Below are 17383 nucleotides of genomic sequence, written 5' to 3' on the forward strand. Positions count from 1 at the left end.
AAAGGGCTAATATAAGCAAAAGATGAGCAAACCAGCAAGAAGTGGCAACTTCTAGTCAATAACCAGACCCTTTCCTCTCATAGAATCCCATTTTATCCTCCGCCATCCATTTAGGGTTGACAGTATGAGGTGGGCAAGTCTGAAGAGAAGCAACAGCCCATTGGTGAGGGGTTACACCGGCGTCACACAAGTTTGCGTATAGCTGATTATATTTTCCCCCGTAGAGTCTAAGAGTGCCGCAATGTTCTTGAAAGTTGGCAACTATTGACTTGAAACACTTCCAATCCCAGGTAAATGCTTTGGTATTGATGGTAAAAAGTCGTGAAGACATAGTAGCATTGATTTGGCCATTGACGACGAGCACCTTTACAATGGCTCGCATACTATCATCAATATGTTTCCGGTGTGATATCACATCTTCTAACTCTTTTTCTGCATCGGCCCTCTTATCAGACCCTTTCTCAGCCATTTTAATCTGCATATCAATTCAATTCATTACATACAAATTTAAAAAAGATCAAAATTCACGGGAATTAAAGCGAATGGTGGGTAGTTTCTAGCGTTAGTACACCAAGGCTAATGTAATACTCCGTATGAAAGGTTTACTGGCTATTGCACAAGCTTAGGGGTTCACCCAATCTATATCCAAAAAAGAAAAAAAACTACGACAAAAAAACAATCAACTAAATTACACTTTGCAAGGCTTCGGGACAAAGTGAATGCAGGGAATGAAGAGTAAACTGTTATTCCCCTCAAATATTCATACGGAAACAATGACTTTTCAGATAAAAGCTAGCCCGGATTTGGGATGCTATTTGGGCTTTCTCCTTGCAACAAAGACACAAGTTAAGTTCATCATCCATAAAGTTAGCACGAGGTTGGCATGCTGGAAAGTCAGATGGTTATCAAGGGCGGGGATAATTTGTTTGATAAATGCAACTTTTAACGAGCTATTATATGTCATGTAGGCACTTTTTAAGTTACGTTCTTAAAGGATTTGGACAGTATTATGGCGAAATTTCAGTGGAGAGACACTGAAGAGAACAATGCAATTCATCTTGTAGCATGGAGTAAAGTCTGTAAGGAGTACACTTTAATCTAAATTACATTTTAATCATCAACAAACGATCAACTAGATTACGGAGTACACTTTAATCTATATACTATTTCACATATCGATGATTAAGAGTTGGTCTCCCTTCAGATGGGGCATATTGGACTTTAATCTATATACTATTTCACATATCTGATGATTAAGAGTTGGCCTCCCTTCAGATAGATGGGGCATATTGGACTTTAATCTATATACTATTTCACATATCGATGATTAAAGAGTTGGTCTCCCTTCAGATAGATAGGGCATTTTGGACTTTAATCTATATACTATTTCACATATCTAACGATTAAGAGTTGGTCTCTGTTAAACGTAGGTAATCGGATAATTTTGTATGTCTTATTTCATCAATAATCGATCACCTTATATAGGTGTACATCGTAGCTAGTTTAATACAAATAGGATTGTCGAGAAATATAATAAACTATAACATAATTCCCTATTGTTGATAGAAATTACTAACTCGACATCTAAGAGACTTCTATTCCGTCTCAATAGCTAGCTAGTAGTAATATTAAGACTCGTAGTCATATTAGGACTTAAGTCATCGATTGCTTCGTAGTAGGACTGTAGTCCATATCGTCATAGTCCCCCTCAAGTGGGGCGTAGAGATTTCGAATGCCCAACTTGGACAAGAGAGTCAAAAATTGAGCCTTACCCAAGGCTTTAGTAAAAATGTCCGCTAACTGAGTAGTAGTAGGCACATAAGACGGTCGGATCAGACCGTTTTTGATGGCAGCGCGCACGAAATGACAGTCGATTTCAATGTGCTTGGTTCGTTCATGAAAAACTGGATTTTTAGCAATATGAAGAGCGGATTGATTATCACAATAGACCGCCATACCATTGTTATGAGTAACACCCAAATCACTCAACAAGGCTTGGAGCCAAATGAGTTCACGTGTAAGAGCGGCGAGAGAGCGATACTCGGCTTCAGACGAAGAGAGAGCAATAGTTGGTTGTTTCTTCGTTTTCCAAGAGATAGGAGATGAACCGAGCTGAATAAACCAGCCAGTTAAAGAGCGACGAGTAAGAGGGCAAGTAGCGTGATCGGAGTCGCACCAACCACGGAGCTGCAATGTATTTTGTTTCGGTAGAAAAATGCCTTGTCCAGGACAGCCCTTGAGGTATCGTACAACGCGAAGAGCAGAAGTCCAATGGTCGAGGCGTGGTGCGTGCATAAATTGGGACAAAATGTGCACGGAATAAGTAAGATCAGGCCGCGTGACTGCAAGATAAATTAAACGACCAACAAGTCGTCTATACTTCTCGGGATTGGTAAGTAATGCACTCTCAGAGAGTGCTAGCTTATGGTTTTGTTCGATCGGGAAAGTAACAGGCTTACAGCCCAAAAGACCCGCTTCATCAATAATTTCTAAAGCATACTTGCGTTGACAAAGAACAAGGCCGGCATTGGTCCGTGTAACTTCAATGCCAAGGAAGTATTTTAGGTCCCCGAGATCCTTCATGTGAAAACAAGTCCCGAGATAAATTTTGAAATTCTTTAGAGCGACCATGTCATTGCTAGAAAGGATTAAGTCATCCACATAAATCAAAACATGTAGTTGTTTCCCGTTCTTGTTATAGACAAATAGAGACGGGTCTGCGTGAGATTGACGGAACCCATAACGAAGTAAGGCATCAGAGAGCTTGGCAAACCAACATCTAGGGGCCTGCTTGAGACCATAAAGAGACTTTTTAAGGCGACACACGAGATTGGAATTGGAGTGTCGAAACCCGTGAGGCAATTTCATGTAAACAACCTCATTAAGATCGCCATGTAAGAAGGCATTGTGAACATCCATTTGATGCACATGCCATCCACGGGCGACAAATGACTAAAAAGGATCGGACAGTCGTCATTTTGGCGACAGGAGCAAAAGTCTCGTCATAATCGAGACCTTCAACTTGGTGATTGCCAAGGACAACTAAGCGAGCCTTGAGACGTTCAATTGTACCGTTGGCATTATACTTTATACGATAAACCCATTTATTTCCCAAAGCTCGTTTATTTGGGGGTAATTCCTCCAAAACCCAAGTATTATTTAATTCTAAAGCATCAATCTCACGAGTCATTGCATCGCGCCATCCCGGGTCAGAAATGGCTTCTTTGAAGTGACGAGGTTCTCGGGCTGCACTAAAATTGGCAACAAAATGCCTATATTTGGGTGAAAAATTATTATAATTAACATAAGCAGAGAGAGGATACCGAGTACCTGGAGATGTTGGAGTGGGCGAGACAGCGAGGATTGGACTGAGAGTATGTACCGTGTGTGTGTCTGTGACGAAACCTTTCAATCGAGACGAAGGAAACTTAGGTCGAAAACCACGACCCATTGGCGTTGGAGTAGCGGCCTGTTCATCAGATGCCGGTGCTTGTTCAACTGTAGGAGATGAATCCGGTAATTGTTGGTCGAGTGTGGTAGGTGTCTCGACAGTGGGTGACACAGATGACGTAGTCGGATTGTCCGGTGAAGCAATAGCCCCCCCTGTCGACGAGGGATCAGGTAAGTCAGCCGGAGTGGACTGTTCAGCTGGAACGGACGAGGCAGCAGGTGGCTGTACAATATCGTCCTCAAAAATAGGTATGTCTGAGGCTTGAGAATTAGACAAAGCAGGTGTCTTATATGGAAATTCTTGTTCAAAAAATTTGACATCACGAGAGACGAAATACTCAGCTGTCTCAATATCAAAAACTTTCCATCCTTTCTTACCGAATGGGTAACCTAGAAAGACGCACCGACGACTACGGCTAGCAAATTTATTTCCTTTATGTCGTTGGTTGTGGGCGTAACAGAGGCAGCCGAACACTCGAATGGAATCATAACAGGGCACTTTGTTGAATAAGATCTCGAATGGAGTCTTATTTGCAAGTAAGGGAGATGGAGTTCTATTAATAAGATGACAAGCTGCCATTACGGCCTCGCCCCAAAATTTTATTGGTAACGAACCTTCAAACAATAACGCTCGAGCAATATTTAAGATATGCCGATGTTTACGCTCTACCCTTCCGTTTTGCTGAGGAGTACCAACGCACGACGTTTCAAAAAGTATCCCATGCCGTGCGAAATAAGGCTTAAGCGGAGAGAACTCAGTGCCATTATCACTTCTGACGGTTTTAATGTCTTTATTAAATTTTCGTTTTATCATAGCGATGAATTCGAGAAACAAACGGGGAACGTCGTCCTTAGTACGTAAGAGATACACCCAAACTCCGCGAGAATTATCATCAACAAGGGTCAAAAAATAATGGGCACCAGTCGAAGAGGGAGTGTTATACGGCCCCCATAAGTCACAATGAAGTAATTCGAAAATGGAATTTGCTTTATTAATACTTCGAGTAAAACTAAAACGAGTTTGCTTGGCCCGTAAGCATACATCACAAGCCTTATTAGATAATTTGCTAGAAAAACTAAGACTAGGTAATTTATTAAGTACTTCGACGGAAGGATGACCCATACGTTTATGCCATAGATCGATTGAAGAGAAAGAAGCAATATTCAAAGCAAACAGACAAGACACACCACGGTAGAAGTAAAGTCCATCCTCGCGTTTACCCGCTCCAATCAACCTCCTCGTCGTCGGTCTGAATAACACAAAAAGATTTAGTACATTGAATAATGCAATCGGTTTCATCAATTAATTGTAAAACCGAAATTAAGTTGCAAGTAAGGCCCGGAACATAAAGAACTTTAGAAATAAGGAGACCCCCATCAAGGAGTACACGCCCTTGATAAGTAGCATTAGTCGTGAGCCCATTGGGAAGGCCAACAGGACATGAGTCGATTTTCTGTATATGAGACATATTTGCAAGAGTTCCAGTGACATGATTCGTTGCGCCGGTATCAAGTATCCAAGCATTCTTACCATGTAAATGATCTTTAGCTTTAGGAATATTCAAGAGATCGAGTAATTGTTGCCATTGTTCGGTAGTCAAGCCAGCAACAGCAGAAGAATCAGGAGCCGGTCGTGAAGTGCTAGTGGTACCCTCGGTGTAGGCAGTATTGATGCGAGTAGAACCACCGCGACCACGACCTGAATTGGAGCCGCCACGGCCACGTCCGCCGCGTGTCCCTCCCCCACGGTTTGAAGTACGAGGACCACGTGGTCGATCTCCCCACCAATCAGGATAACCGTGAATGAGGAAGCACATGCTGTCGTCATGACCGTCGCGATTACAGTGGGTACAATGTTTATCGGAATTAGCACTTTTAGGTTTAAATTCGGAATTAATTTTGAAGGCCAAGACATTGTCAGTATCGTCTGTAACCGATGAGGAAGGAGCAGCACGCAATCGTTCCTCCTGGATTGCAGCTTGATAAGCGCGGTTTACAGAGGGTAAAACAGTAGTGGAAAGGAGATTGGAGCGGAGATTAGCGTAGAGACCATTGTCGAGGCCAGATAAGAACTTGTGAAGGCGCTTATTCTCCTGAAAAACTCCAAATTTTGAGGCAAGGTTGCAGCTGCAATTGCCACATTCACAGCCGGGTAGTTGCTCGTAATTAGCGATATCGTCCCAAAGATGCTTCAAACGACCGAAGTAGTGTGCAACAGTCTCTGTTTTACTCTGTTTGCAGTCGGCTAATGCAGTTTCCAACTGTTGAACACGAATACCATTGACAACGCAAAATCGATCCTGAAGATCTTTCCATAAAAGGACGGCATCTTCATAATAAGAAATAGTACTGCGAAGAGAAGGTTCAATAGTATTCATAATCCAGGAGACAATCATGGAATGAACAGTATGCCAATCGTCAAGATTGGTTGTAGGTTTGGCAATTGTGCCATCAATGAAACCAAATTTCCGTCGTGCTTTGAGAGCAAGACGAATTGTGCGAGCCCATTCATCATAATTCTCACCTCGTAATTGAATATTGGTAATCAAATTTCCGGGATTATCTTGACTGCCAAGATGAAAGGGTGAGGCGGTTGGATTTGGTGGTGGGGGTGGAGGTGGTGGAGGTGGTATTAGAGTACCGTCTCCTGTAGACATGATTTAGGAAAAAAAATTGTATTATTGGATTTGGAACTTGGTGTCTGATACCATGTTAAACGTAGGTAATCGGATAATTTTGTATGTCTTATTTCATCAATAATCGATCACCTTATATAGGTGTACATCGTAGCTAGTTTAATACAAATAGGATTGTCGAGAAATATAATAAACTATAACATAATTCCCTATTGTTGATAGAAATTACTAACTCGACATCTAAGAGACTTCTATTCCGTCTCAATAGCTAGCTAGTAGTAATATTAAGACTCGTAGTCATATTAGGACTTAAGTCATCGATTGCTTCGTAGTAGGACTGTAGTCCATATCGTCATAGTCTCCCTTCAGATAGATGGGGCATATTGGACTTTAATCTATATACTATTTCACATATTGATGATTAAGAGTTGGTCTCCCTTCAGATGAGGCATATTGGTCTGAAACAATAAGACGAGATTTTGTAGTCATTTGATGGCCAAATATGACCATTTCTAGAAGACAAAATAGTCCCAAAATTCATTAAAATAGTCACAAATTCACCAAAATGGCCATTAGAAACAAGAATTTGCGATTGATTAATTAGAAGTAACCAACAAAGAAACATACCTTTTCTTTCAAATAGAAAATTTCCACCTCGTCTTGACGGAGCGTTAGGTACTTTGTTGTTGCTGCTGCTGCTGCTGGCTGCCTCTTTTAAAATACATGAACATCGATCATTACATACAAATCCATATAATCATAAATACATACGAAATACATACAAACATACATGAATGAATGAATAATTTGGAGACGGATATATACCTTATGGCTATGTGGACCCGAATCCAAAATTTCTGAAGGCTCATGATTATTATTGATAACCCTAGACCTAATTTGCATACAATTAAAATTTAATTAATTATAATCAATAATCAAATAAGATATTAATAAATAAAAATAGAGGACAAATCAGACATACAAACTAGTGACGAACAACAACAGCGCTGCAGCTAATGCTATAATAATTAGGAATCGCAAATTTGCAGACATTTTTTTTTTTTTTTTTAAAAGAAAAATTGAATTTTAGTGTACTTCTTAGGATAAAAGTGAAGTCGTACATTAGCTTATAAAGCGACACTCCTCCTCGTTTGTCAAGTGTCACCGGTCCGTTATATTCGGGATCGTCGCCCTTGTTCTTACTTTGATGGGGTAAAACAAAAAGAGTCAGCCCAATAATACAACATTTTACTGGGTTGTGGCTTGTTTGACAAATTTTTTTTTTTTCTTTTTTTGTAACGGTAAAGAAAATTATCCTAACTTTTCATAACCCTACATGTAAGACTAGGGATGGCAGTGGGTCGGGGACCCAACCCAGACCCTGAGGGTCGGACCCTAATGTGTCGGGTATGAGTCTCATTTTTTCAGACCCAATGGGTATGGGTCGGGTATGAGTCTTAAGAAAATATTTCGGGTCCGGGTCCGGGTCTAAGTTATGAGACCCATACCCGACCCTTAGACCCTTTATTAAAAAAAAAAAAAAATCACAACTTTTCTGAATTCATACTGGCAGACCGTAGAAACCCAACTAAAGCCTCTTTCTCTTCCCTCATCCCATAAAGTGATAAAACTCAACCAAACTCTTCTGACAATACCACCACTCCACCACTGACACAAGAAAACCACCACCACAGCACTGATACGGAACTGACAACCACCTCTCTAATAGGCGGCGACCGACAACCACTATTAACGGCAGCCAGCGACGGTAATATGAAGACGGCTATCAAGTACGATATTGATTTTTGGGTTCCGAGTTTGATTCTTTCACATGTATTTGGATGTAAGATTAATTTAGGTCTTCTTTGTCTTTCTTAATCTCTTTGGTATGTATATTGGATTTGGTAGTGTACAATAGAGATTAATCAATATATATATATATATATATATAAGAGGCTTTTTTCAGGCAATTCTAGAGACTCAAACTTTTCTAAAACACTTGAAATAAAATATACATAATAATATATGATTAATACTCTAATATAAAAGGATAACATTTTGCAAAAGATAATGTAGACTATAGTAGATAATGTTAGCAAATTAGTATCCTATGATAAAATTTATAAGTTGATTAGTGTTTAAGATTGATTAGAATCCTTATTAGACGTAGTTAAGTAAATTGTACGAGTACTATATAAGTGGCGTCACTTGGCCTTTTGTCCCATTCAACGTGTATTTTTTTTCTATTTTTTTGGTTCTCTTCATTCTTCCGACTTTAATTTGCTTATTGCTATATTTTGTTGTTTCTTTCTTTTGTTAATATTTTCCACACTCGCGTTAATTTGCGTATGACATTATTGTTATGTTTGTTGGTGATGGGGCATATTCTGCACCGCTGACCAAGTCAACATACTGAGCAAGGTCAAAGATACCTACAGCAAGTCAACGGCTTAGAGACCTAGCCGATCGACCCATCTACTGTCGGCACTGGTTTCGGCATGGCAACCGCGGTAGGGACACATACCCGCGTACTCATATCCAAGACCCCTCGGCGGTGAGTCAACACGGCCCGCCGGCCTGCCATAGGTCCCTCGGCCGAGGGGTAGATCAGTCTTTCCACCTGCTAGCCACTTGGCCACTACGTGACAAAAGGTGAAAGCCTATAAATACTCCTCAACCTTCATTGAGGAAAGGATCCAGAACTTAACCTAATATCAGACATAAACTGGTATTATCTTCCTCATCTCTCTACAATATATTGCTCTAAATAACATACAACTTAATCCTTTAAGTTTACTGACTTGAGCGTCGGAGTGAGTACGCTTGGCACAAAGCCAAGCCCTCAGTTCGTTCATTGTTGCAGGAGAGGCCGAGAGGAACGATAAAGACGAGAAGAATCCAACCAAAGACATTATTCTACAAGCCAAGGGTGGTAACGAATATCTGCTCCGGAATTACGCCCGGAACAATTGGCGCCGTCTGTGGGAATAGACACTAGAAGCTAGTCACATTCATTCCAAAAAAAAAAAAAAAAAAAAACAACAAAAACCCACCCAAAAAGCTAAGAAGATGTCGAAACAACAAGACGCAGTCGTGACCGACGAAACCGCATTCTACCAAGATGATACCTTCAACAATTCTGGAGTCGTGCAGCCCTCCACCGGCGGAGTAATCCAACCGGAGTTCGGGATGCCATCAATACCCGACACGCCGCTGCCAGCCAACCAGGTCACCATCATGGGACATGTGGTTGACGTAGCAAAACTGAAAATGCTCCTGGACTTAATTAGTAATACGCCTGCTCACACTGTCACGCCGACAAGAGCGGCGGAAACTGTCCAGGAGACCAGGGCCCAAAATGTGACTCCGAGAAATCTGAACGGAGCACTAGGAGAAGCTGACCCAGCCAAGTCGCCGGGGAAGCCCAAAGTGGGCGTGGTAGACCTAAGTCCTTCCCGTACTCATGGGAGGACATCGTCCCCGCAGCACGAACGAGGCTTACCCCAAAGGAGCCAGAGGAGTCCGACTCAGCAGAGTTGGAGGAGAAGTCCGAGTCGAAGAAGGAGTCCTTCCCGCTACGAGGGGAGGAGCCGGATTAGGAATGCGAGGAGCCGATCACCGCGTGTGGTTCGACACGTGGTCAGGCAGCCCCTCAGCGCCTACGTCCTAGAAATCCAGGTGCCAACCAAGCTCAAGCTACCACCTCTATCATACAAAGGAGATAGTGATCCAGCCGACCACGCTGAGGCTTTCGAGTCTTACATGTCGGTATGGGAACAGCCCGATGAGGTCTGGTGCCGAGTTTTCCCAACAACTCTGCATGGGATGGCTCAAAGTTGGTACAAGGGGCTCCCCGGCGGCTCGGTATACTATTACGCCGACCTAAGGGACGCCTTTCTAGCCCAGTACTCTTGCAATAAGAGGAGGGCCGTGGAGACGTCGGACCTCCTAACTATCAAACAGGAGGGGGGCGAGTCTCTACGAAGCTACGTGAAGAGGTTCGACGGAAAGGTCCAGCAGATTCGAGAAATTAATCCCGAATTGGCGGCTTTCGCGCTGATGAAAGGCCTCCCAATGGGAGAATTAAAAAATGAGCTCATCAAGTGCGGAGGCCTGGGCTTGGACGCCGCCAGGAAGATGGCCGACCAAGCCATCAAGGTGGAGGACTATCACAAGACATGGGTAGGCCCCAGCGAGGCCGATCACTCAGAAAAGAAGAGCCGCCGGGTGGACAACCCGGATGAAAGACGCCGTGATAACAACGGGTCACGGTCCCATGAAAGATGCCGTGAAAACAATAGGTCACGGTCAGACAAGTCTGCCAGGAAACAGAGCTCGGCGGATGCCGGGGGGAGCTCGGGAACGTACTACAAAAAACGGTACGATGATCACACCCCCCTAGTCGTATCGGCCGCCGAGGTCTTCACTTTGAGCAAGAACGAGGGCCAGAGGTGGGAAAGACCCCCTAGGCCGAGGAGTGACGGTGACACGAGCCAGTACTGTGAGTACCACGGCCACACCGGACACTTAACCAACGATTGCCGACATCTGAAGGATGCCATTGAAGAACTGATCCGGAAGGGGAGCCTCGGCAAATATGTTGCCAGAGGCCAAAAACCAGATGCCGGCGGATCAAATAGCAAGTCCGTCTTCGAACGGATAGGAGTAATCCATGTTGTCAATAGGGGCAACGGGAACGATGGGTCCGCTCATGGGCACAAACGGCACCTGAATGAACCATATCAGGCCATCAACTTTGTGCCCAACACAGCCACCCCCGCTCCCAACATCCCCGATATGACCATCGGACAGGAGGACTACGAGGGAGTCATCGCTCTTCATAGCGACCCACTTACAGTCCGCCTGGACATAGCCAAACACTTAGTAAAGAGGTGCCTGATTGACACAGGCGCCTACACGAACATTATGTACAGAGAATGCTTTCTCAGCCTCGGTCTGAAGGTTGAAGATTTGAGCCCATGCACCAGTTCGTTGTGCAGCTTTTCTGGGGCCGATCTGGTACCCCAGGGTCGGTCAGTTGCGGTGAGGTTCGGCGAGGGAGGTGCAGCCAAGAATGTTATGTCTGAATTCGTAGTCATCGACGGCACGTCTGCCTACAACGTTCTCATAGGTCGGATCACTTTGAGCGAAATCGACGCTGTGATATCCATCCGGGCCCTGACACTGATATACGTCTCGGACCGGGGGGAAGCACATAAAATCGTCTCGGAGAGCGGGAAGGATCCCGGCGTATGGGAGATACACGCCAACGGCCCTTCCATGACGGACAGCTCGAAAGCCAGCATCGTCATTCTTAGCCCGGACGGAGACGTGTTTGAGCACGCCTTGAAGCTTACCTCCTCGACCTCAAACAACGAATCCAGGTACGAAGCAGTGATAACAGGGGTCAGGCTAGCCAGAACCGCCGGGGCGGAGCATGTCGTGGTGAAAACAGATTCGCTCTTATTGACCAACCAGATCAAAGGAGAGTACAAGGCTCGGGACTATAGGACGACAAGGTATCTGGAGAGGGTAAGAGCCGACGCTTCAAAATTAAAATCCTTCCAGATACAGCACACTCCCAGGTCCGAGAGCGACCGAACCATCAGCATGGTTGAAGGAGCAGAGACAGAGGAGGTGGAGATTGATCCAGGCCGCACCGTAACCGTCGGTGTCAACCTGGAACCAAAATTCAGGGCCGAACTCCTGGATCTGCTAAGGAAAAACAAGGACGTTTTCGCCTATTCGGCGGCCGAGATGCCAGGCGTGAGCCGGGAAGTAATTATTCACAAACTAAACGTACTCCCCACCGCTCGCCCTGTCAAGCAGAGGATGAGGAACTCCTCAGTCGAGAAAGATGAGGCCATCAAGGCCGAGGTAGATAAACTACTTACGGCGGGCTTTATCACGCCTTGCACCTATCCTGAGTGGTTAGCCAATGTTGTGATGGTGAGGAAATCATCGGGGGCATGGAGAATGTGTATAGACTTTACCAACCTTAATAAAGCATGCCCCAAAGATTGTTACCCTTTGCCTCGGATAGATAGCTTAATCGACGCCACGGCAGCTACACCATCCGAGCTCGCTAGACGCCTTCTCGGGGTACCACCAGGTATTCATGGCTGAGGAAGACATGCCTAAATGCGCATTCATCACCGCTAACGGCACATACATGTACAAAATGATGCCATTTGGTTTGAAAAACGCCGGCGCAACGTATACAAGGCTGGTGGACAAAGTGTTCCAGAATCAAAAAGGGCGAAACATTGAGGCCTACGTCGACGATGCTATTGTGAAAAGCAAGTCCGACAGCGAGCATCTGGCCGATTTACACGAAACATTTTGTTCACTAAGGAAATACAAGATGAAGCTCAACCCAATGAAATGCAACTTCGGTGTCCGGGCAGGTAAATTCCTCGGCGTACTTGTCAGTGCCAGAGGCATCGATGCAAATCCAGACAAAGTCCAAGCAATCCTAGACCTGCCGGAACCAAGGAATCGAAAAGAGGTTATGATCGACCAGGGAGAATGGCGGCTCTCGCCCGTTTCATCTCTCGGTCGGCCGACAAGAGCACCCCATTCTTCAAAGTGTTGAAAGGAAATAAAGACTTCAGCTGGGGGAGGAACAGAGCACGGCTTTCAAGCAATCGAAAGCTCATCTTCGACTCTCCCAACTCTGTCTGTGCCGATCTTGGGAGAGACACTGTACCTATACATAGCAGTTACCTCGGCCACGGTCAGCGCCGTGATCATCAGGGAAGAAGACAAACAGCAACACCCAATCTACTTTGTCAGCCATACGCTGTTGCCCGCCGAGAGAAATTACCCACTAATTGAAAAAGCAGCCTTCGCCGTCGTCGTTGCCACAAGGAAGTTAAAACCCTACTTCGACGCACACCCCGTGACGGTCCTAACCGATCAGCCATTGGAGAAAGCTTTGGAAAAATTCGAACAATCCGGCAGGCTCATCAAATGGGCAGTGGAACTCTCTGGTTTCGGCATTCAGTACAAACCGAGGCCTTCGATAAAGGGGCAAGCACTTGCAGATTTCCTGGCCGAATGCACATATCAGGAAGAGCCAAACCCAGGCATATGGGAGGTCTACACCGACGGCTCCTCCACGACGAACAGCTCAGGAGCCGGCATCCTTATCATCAGCCCAAACGGGGACGAGTTTGAGTACGCCTTGAAATTCACCTTCTTGGCCTCGAACAACGAATCCGAATACGAGGCGGTGATAACCGGAGTCGAGCTGGCTAGGGCTGCCGGAGCAGAACACATTGTGTTGAAGACAGACTCACTGTTGGTTACTAACCAAATCAGAGGAGAGTTTGAGGCTCGGGACGACGGAATGGTAAGGTACCTAGAGAGGGTAAAAGCCGACATAGCAAAGTTGAAATCTTTCCAAATCCATTGCGTTCCCAGATCCGAGAACAACCGGGCCGACGCTCTCTCCAAACTGGCCAGCTCAACCATCAAGAATGTCAGCCGAACCGTGCTGGTAGACATCAGGAATGCGAAAAGCATCACTGAGACCGTCGGCATGGTAGGTAACATAGAGACCGAGACAACGTGGATGACTCCGATAATGAAATACAAACTTACGTGTGACTCGCCGGGAGGGCCACAACCCCTCTGCCAAAATAAAAAGGATCGCCGCCAGGTACTTGGTGTTCGAAGGGGAACTGTACAGAAGATCCGTAATGAGACCACTCTTGAAGTGTGTCGGTCCAGCCGACGCAGAACTGATACTGACAGAGATTCACGAAGGCATCTGTGGACATCACATGGGGGCAAGAACACTAGCCCACAAAGCTCTCCGAGCTGGCTACTTCTGGCCCACCATGCTTCAAGATTCCAGAACAAAGACCAAGAAGTGCACGAACTGTCAGATGCATGCCCCGGTAATACACGCTCCCTCCAGGGACCTACAACCGGTGCTTAGTCCCCTTCCTTTCGCACAGTGGGGGATGGACATGCTAGGGCCATTCCCAACGGCCTCCGGAGGAAGGAAGTTCTTAATCGTCGCCGTTGATTACTTCACCAAATGGGTGGAAAGTAGCGTGATACCAGCCGAAGACCACACGGCCGTCGAAAGGTAATGGGAAAATGTTATAACTCGCCGGATTACCCCAAGTTATGGTATTTGACCACGGCCGAGAGTTTTGGAGCGCGACGATAATGAAGCGGTTAGAAGAGCTTGGCATCAAGTTTGCGTACTCCTCCGTCCCGCCACCCACGAGAGCAACGGGCGGCGGAGGCGGCCAACAAAACAATCCTCAACGGTTTGAAGAAGACAGTTGAAGACCTTAAGGGAAGGTGGGCCGATGAACTACCCGGCGTCCTTTGGTCCCTTCGGACCACGGAGAAAGAAGCAACGGGGTACACCCCCTTCCACCTAGTCTACGGTTCCGAAGCAGTCCTACCAATTGAAGCAACGGTACCAACATTCAGAACGGCTACCTTTAACCCAGCTGAAAACGAGGAAGGCCTGAAAGCTTCCCTAGACCTGGTCGAAGAGAGCCGAGATACAGCACGCCTCAACTTGGCCGTATATCAAAACCGGATGAAGAGAGCCTACAACCAAAGAGTCCACAAAAGGGACTTAAAAATAGGAGATCTAGTCCTAAGGAAGTCGGCTGCTACCAACAAAGGAAATATTCATGGTAAACTGACGGCCAACTGGGAGGGTCCCTACAAAGTGGTCGAAGAAATGAGGCCGGGTACATACCAGCTGACAGACATGGGAGGTGTGCCTTTGATGAGCCATTGGAACACCGATAACTTGAGAAAATACTTTGTATAGCGGCGGAGGTGTCCAAACCCATTGTGGACACCCCAACGCACGATCATAAACAAATGAATCGCCCAAGTGTTCCATCAAAGTGTTTGTCCCCTCCACAAATTGCCGCCAGGCAGGAACTCAAAGAGAAGAAATGCTATCGAGCCATAACCCCGATTACCTCGGCATAAGCCGAGAGCGACGGGGACACAATGACCGATACGCCAGAAGAACTGCTATCGAGCCATAACCCCGATTACCTCGGCCTAAGCCGAGAGCGACGGGGACATAATGACCGATACGCCAGAAGAACTGCTATCGAGCCATAACCCCGATTACCTCGGCCTTAGCCGAGAGCGACGGGGACACAATGACCGATACGCTAGAAGAATTGCTATCGAGCCATAACCCCGATTACCTCGGCCTTAGCCGAGAGCGACGGGGACACAATGACCGATACGCTAGAAGAAATGCTATTGAGCCATAACCCCGATTACCTCGGCCTTAGCCGAGAGCGACGGGGACACAATGACCGATACGCTCGAAGAAATGCTAAAGACGTTACGCAGTTGAGATGAGCATTCTAACTGACTCGGCCATGCCGACGGTAAAAACGAAGGCACTCAATTAATAACGCAAGAAGATAAGTAAAAAATCGTGATCAGTCCCGGGCAAGCCAAGGATAAAAAAGATAGAACTTTATTGAAAATGATTGCGAGGAGAGTACAGACGACGGCCGTCCCCATAAGGATAGCCTGAACTCTACCTACCAAAGCTTTACAAAAAGCTAGGAAACAAAAAACAAAAGGTTACAGACTTAGGATTTGAAGCGCCAAAAGATGGCAGGAAGAGAAGGCTCAATAATTGGCCCCCGAACAGCTAAAGCTATCCGAGACGCCAGGTGAGTCCGGTGACGACCGCCCGTCTTCCTATGCTCGTTCGCCCTCCATCGCCAGATAGCAAAGCATCTTCGGTGGCCGGCTCAGAAGAGGGCTCGACATCTTCAAATGCCTTTAGCATGTCACCCTCCTTCACCTTTGCATCATAGGCCGCTTTGGCCTCAGCTATCTGAGCCGCCTTCGCCGCCTCCGCTTTCTCTGCAGCCGCCTTCTCCGCATCATCGGCCATCTCGTCCAGAAGCTGGTCGAATTTATCCCACGGAAAAGAGCCCTCGGGGACGAGTCTTTTTATTGCCTCCCTGGTTGCCTCCTCGGTCTGGTCCCGGAGTTGGGCGCACATTTTAGGGAGAAGAACATCTTGAAGCATTTCAATATCCTTCTCCTTTTGAGCAAGGGCAGCCTGCGCGCCCCTGAGCGCCTCCGCCTGGTTGTCGAACAGATCCTTCCACTTTTCTCCCTTGGCAACCACGGCATCATAAGAATCCTTGTACCTGTCCCGCTCCTCCATCATCTTGGCAGTGGCGGCATCAGCTTCCTCCACTTTGGCCCTCTCGGCCCCTAGCAGCTTCTCAGCTTCCTCCACGCGCCGGCTGGCAGCAAAGAGATCCCGTTTCGCCTTCGCAGCTTCCCCCTTTGCGGCAGAGAGATCAAGTTTAAGCTTTGCGATCAGTGGCGCAGCTTGGCCCATGGTCTTCTCCTGCTCCAAGATGTAGGAGCCGGCTTGTTGGGTCCACTTGGCCATCCTCTTATATAATTTCACACCCTCTGCCACAAGCTCGGAGGGAGGAATCTTCTGAGCCGAGGAGTCAACGATGACATTTCTGTCACCCGCCTTCTCGACAACCTTCTCAATGACCTTCTCAGGCTGCTTCCCTATTTGCCGTTCTGTAAGACCGACGGCTGCCGAAGGAGGATCTACAAAAAATTTACACAGAGCATCCATGTCACCATGCATTGACACATCAGAGAGCCGGTCATCTGGGATGTCCAATGAACCAGCTAAATCCGAACCACAAGTTAGATCCGTACCAGTCTGGACCCTCTTCGTTGGAGGGCCGGCTGAGTCAGTCTTCCCCCCGGCAATGGTGGAAGCAGACGGGGGCTCTTTTCTCTTCTTAGGAGAAGAATGGGCCTTAGCAACGGTCACCACATCATCAATGACTTCGATGACCCCCACAGACTCCTGAACCGCTGGGGTCGAAGAGGGAGCTGGCATAGACGCCGCCGCTAACTTGGACGTGGACGCTGCCCTCTTTGTTCTTTTGGGCATGCCCCCGAGAACCCTTGCCTGGGCCGCCGCCGGATCCAGTGACTTCAGCTGCCTATCCATGAGTTCGTTGGGAGACGGCCTACGATCACGCAAGTCGGCCGTAGGATGCTGTTCAACGACCTTCCTGTCCTTGTCAAGCCCTAACCTCTTCAAGGTCTTCTCAGACAGATCCTGGCAAAACCGGTCTGCAAGAAGTCAAACAAAGGTTATACGAGAAGTAAAACAAAGCTCCGAAACAGAAACATAACAGACAAAAATGGGCCTCACACCGACCCCACTCACCCCGGTTGAGGGCCGGTATGAGGCCGACGCGGCAAAGCAGTTCATCTTGGAGAATAATCTGAGT

General features: G+C 46.5%; 1 protein-coding gene across 2 annotated transcripts; it reads right to left on the bottom strand.

The window, feature by feature from the left end:
* Nucleotides 1-9: 9 nt before the first annotated feature.
* Nucleotides 10-7252, bottom strand: LOC141614390 (vacuolar-processing enzyme-like). 2 transcript variants are annotated; one of them, XM_074433137.1, is made up of 4 exons: nucleotides 7069-7252; nucleotides 6912-6978; nucleotides 6714-6797; nucleotides 10-475 (listed from the first exon to the last, which is right to left on the bottom strand). In XM_074433137.1, the coding sequence occupies exons 1-4, from the start codon at nucleotides 7137-7139 to the stop codon at nucleotides 56-58; spliced, it is 642 nt and encodes a 213-aa protein (XP_074289238.1). In that variant the 5' UTR covers nucleotides 7140-7252; the 3' UTR covers nucleotides 10-55. The 2 variants fall into 2 exon arrangements, with proteins under 2 accessions (XP_074289238.1, XP_074289241.1); XM_074433140.1 differs by having other exon boundaries at nucleotides 6714-6791; nucleotides 7069-7201.
* Between the last annotated feature and the right edge of the window lie 10131 nt (nucleotides 7253-17383).

The sequence above is a fragment of the Silene latifolia genome, chromosome 1 (assembly GCF_048544455.1).
Source record: "Silene latifolia isolate original U9 population chromosome 1, ASM4854445v1, whole genome shotgun sequence".
NCBI classification, from domain to species: Eukaryota; Viridiplantae; Streptophyta; class Magnoliopsida; order Caryophyllales; family Caryophyllaceae; genus Silene; species Silene latifolia.

Coding starts and splice junctions, on each gene's coding strand:
- LOC141614390 (XM_074433137.1), bottom strand. CDS start 7,139: ATGTCTGCAAATTTGCGATTCCTAATTATTATAGCATTAGCTGCAGCG. Junction 6,798..6,911: donor CGGGTCCACATAGCCATAAG/GTATATATCCGT, acceptor GTATTTTAAAAG/AGGCAGCCAGCAGCAGCAGC. Junction 476..6,713: donor TTTTCTATTTGAAAGAAAAG/GTATGTTTCTTT, acceptor ATTGATATGCAG/ATTAAAATGGCTGAGAAAGG.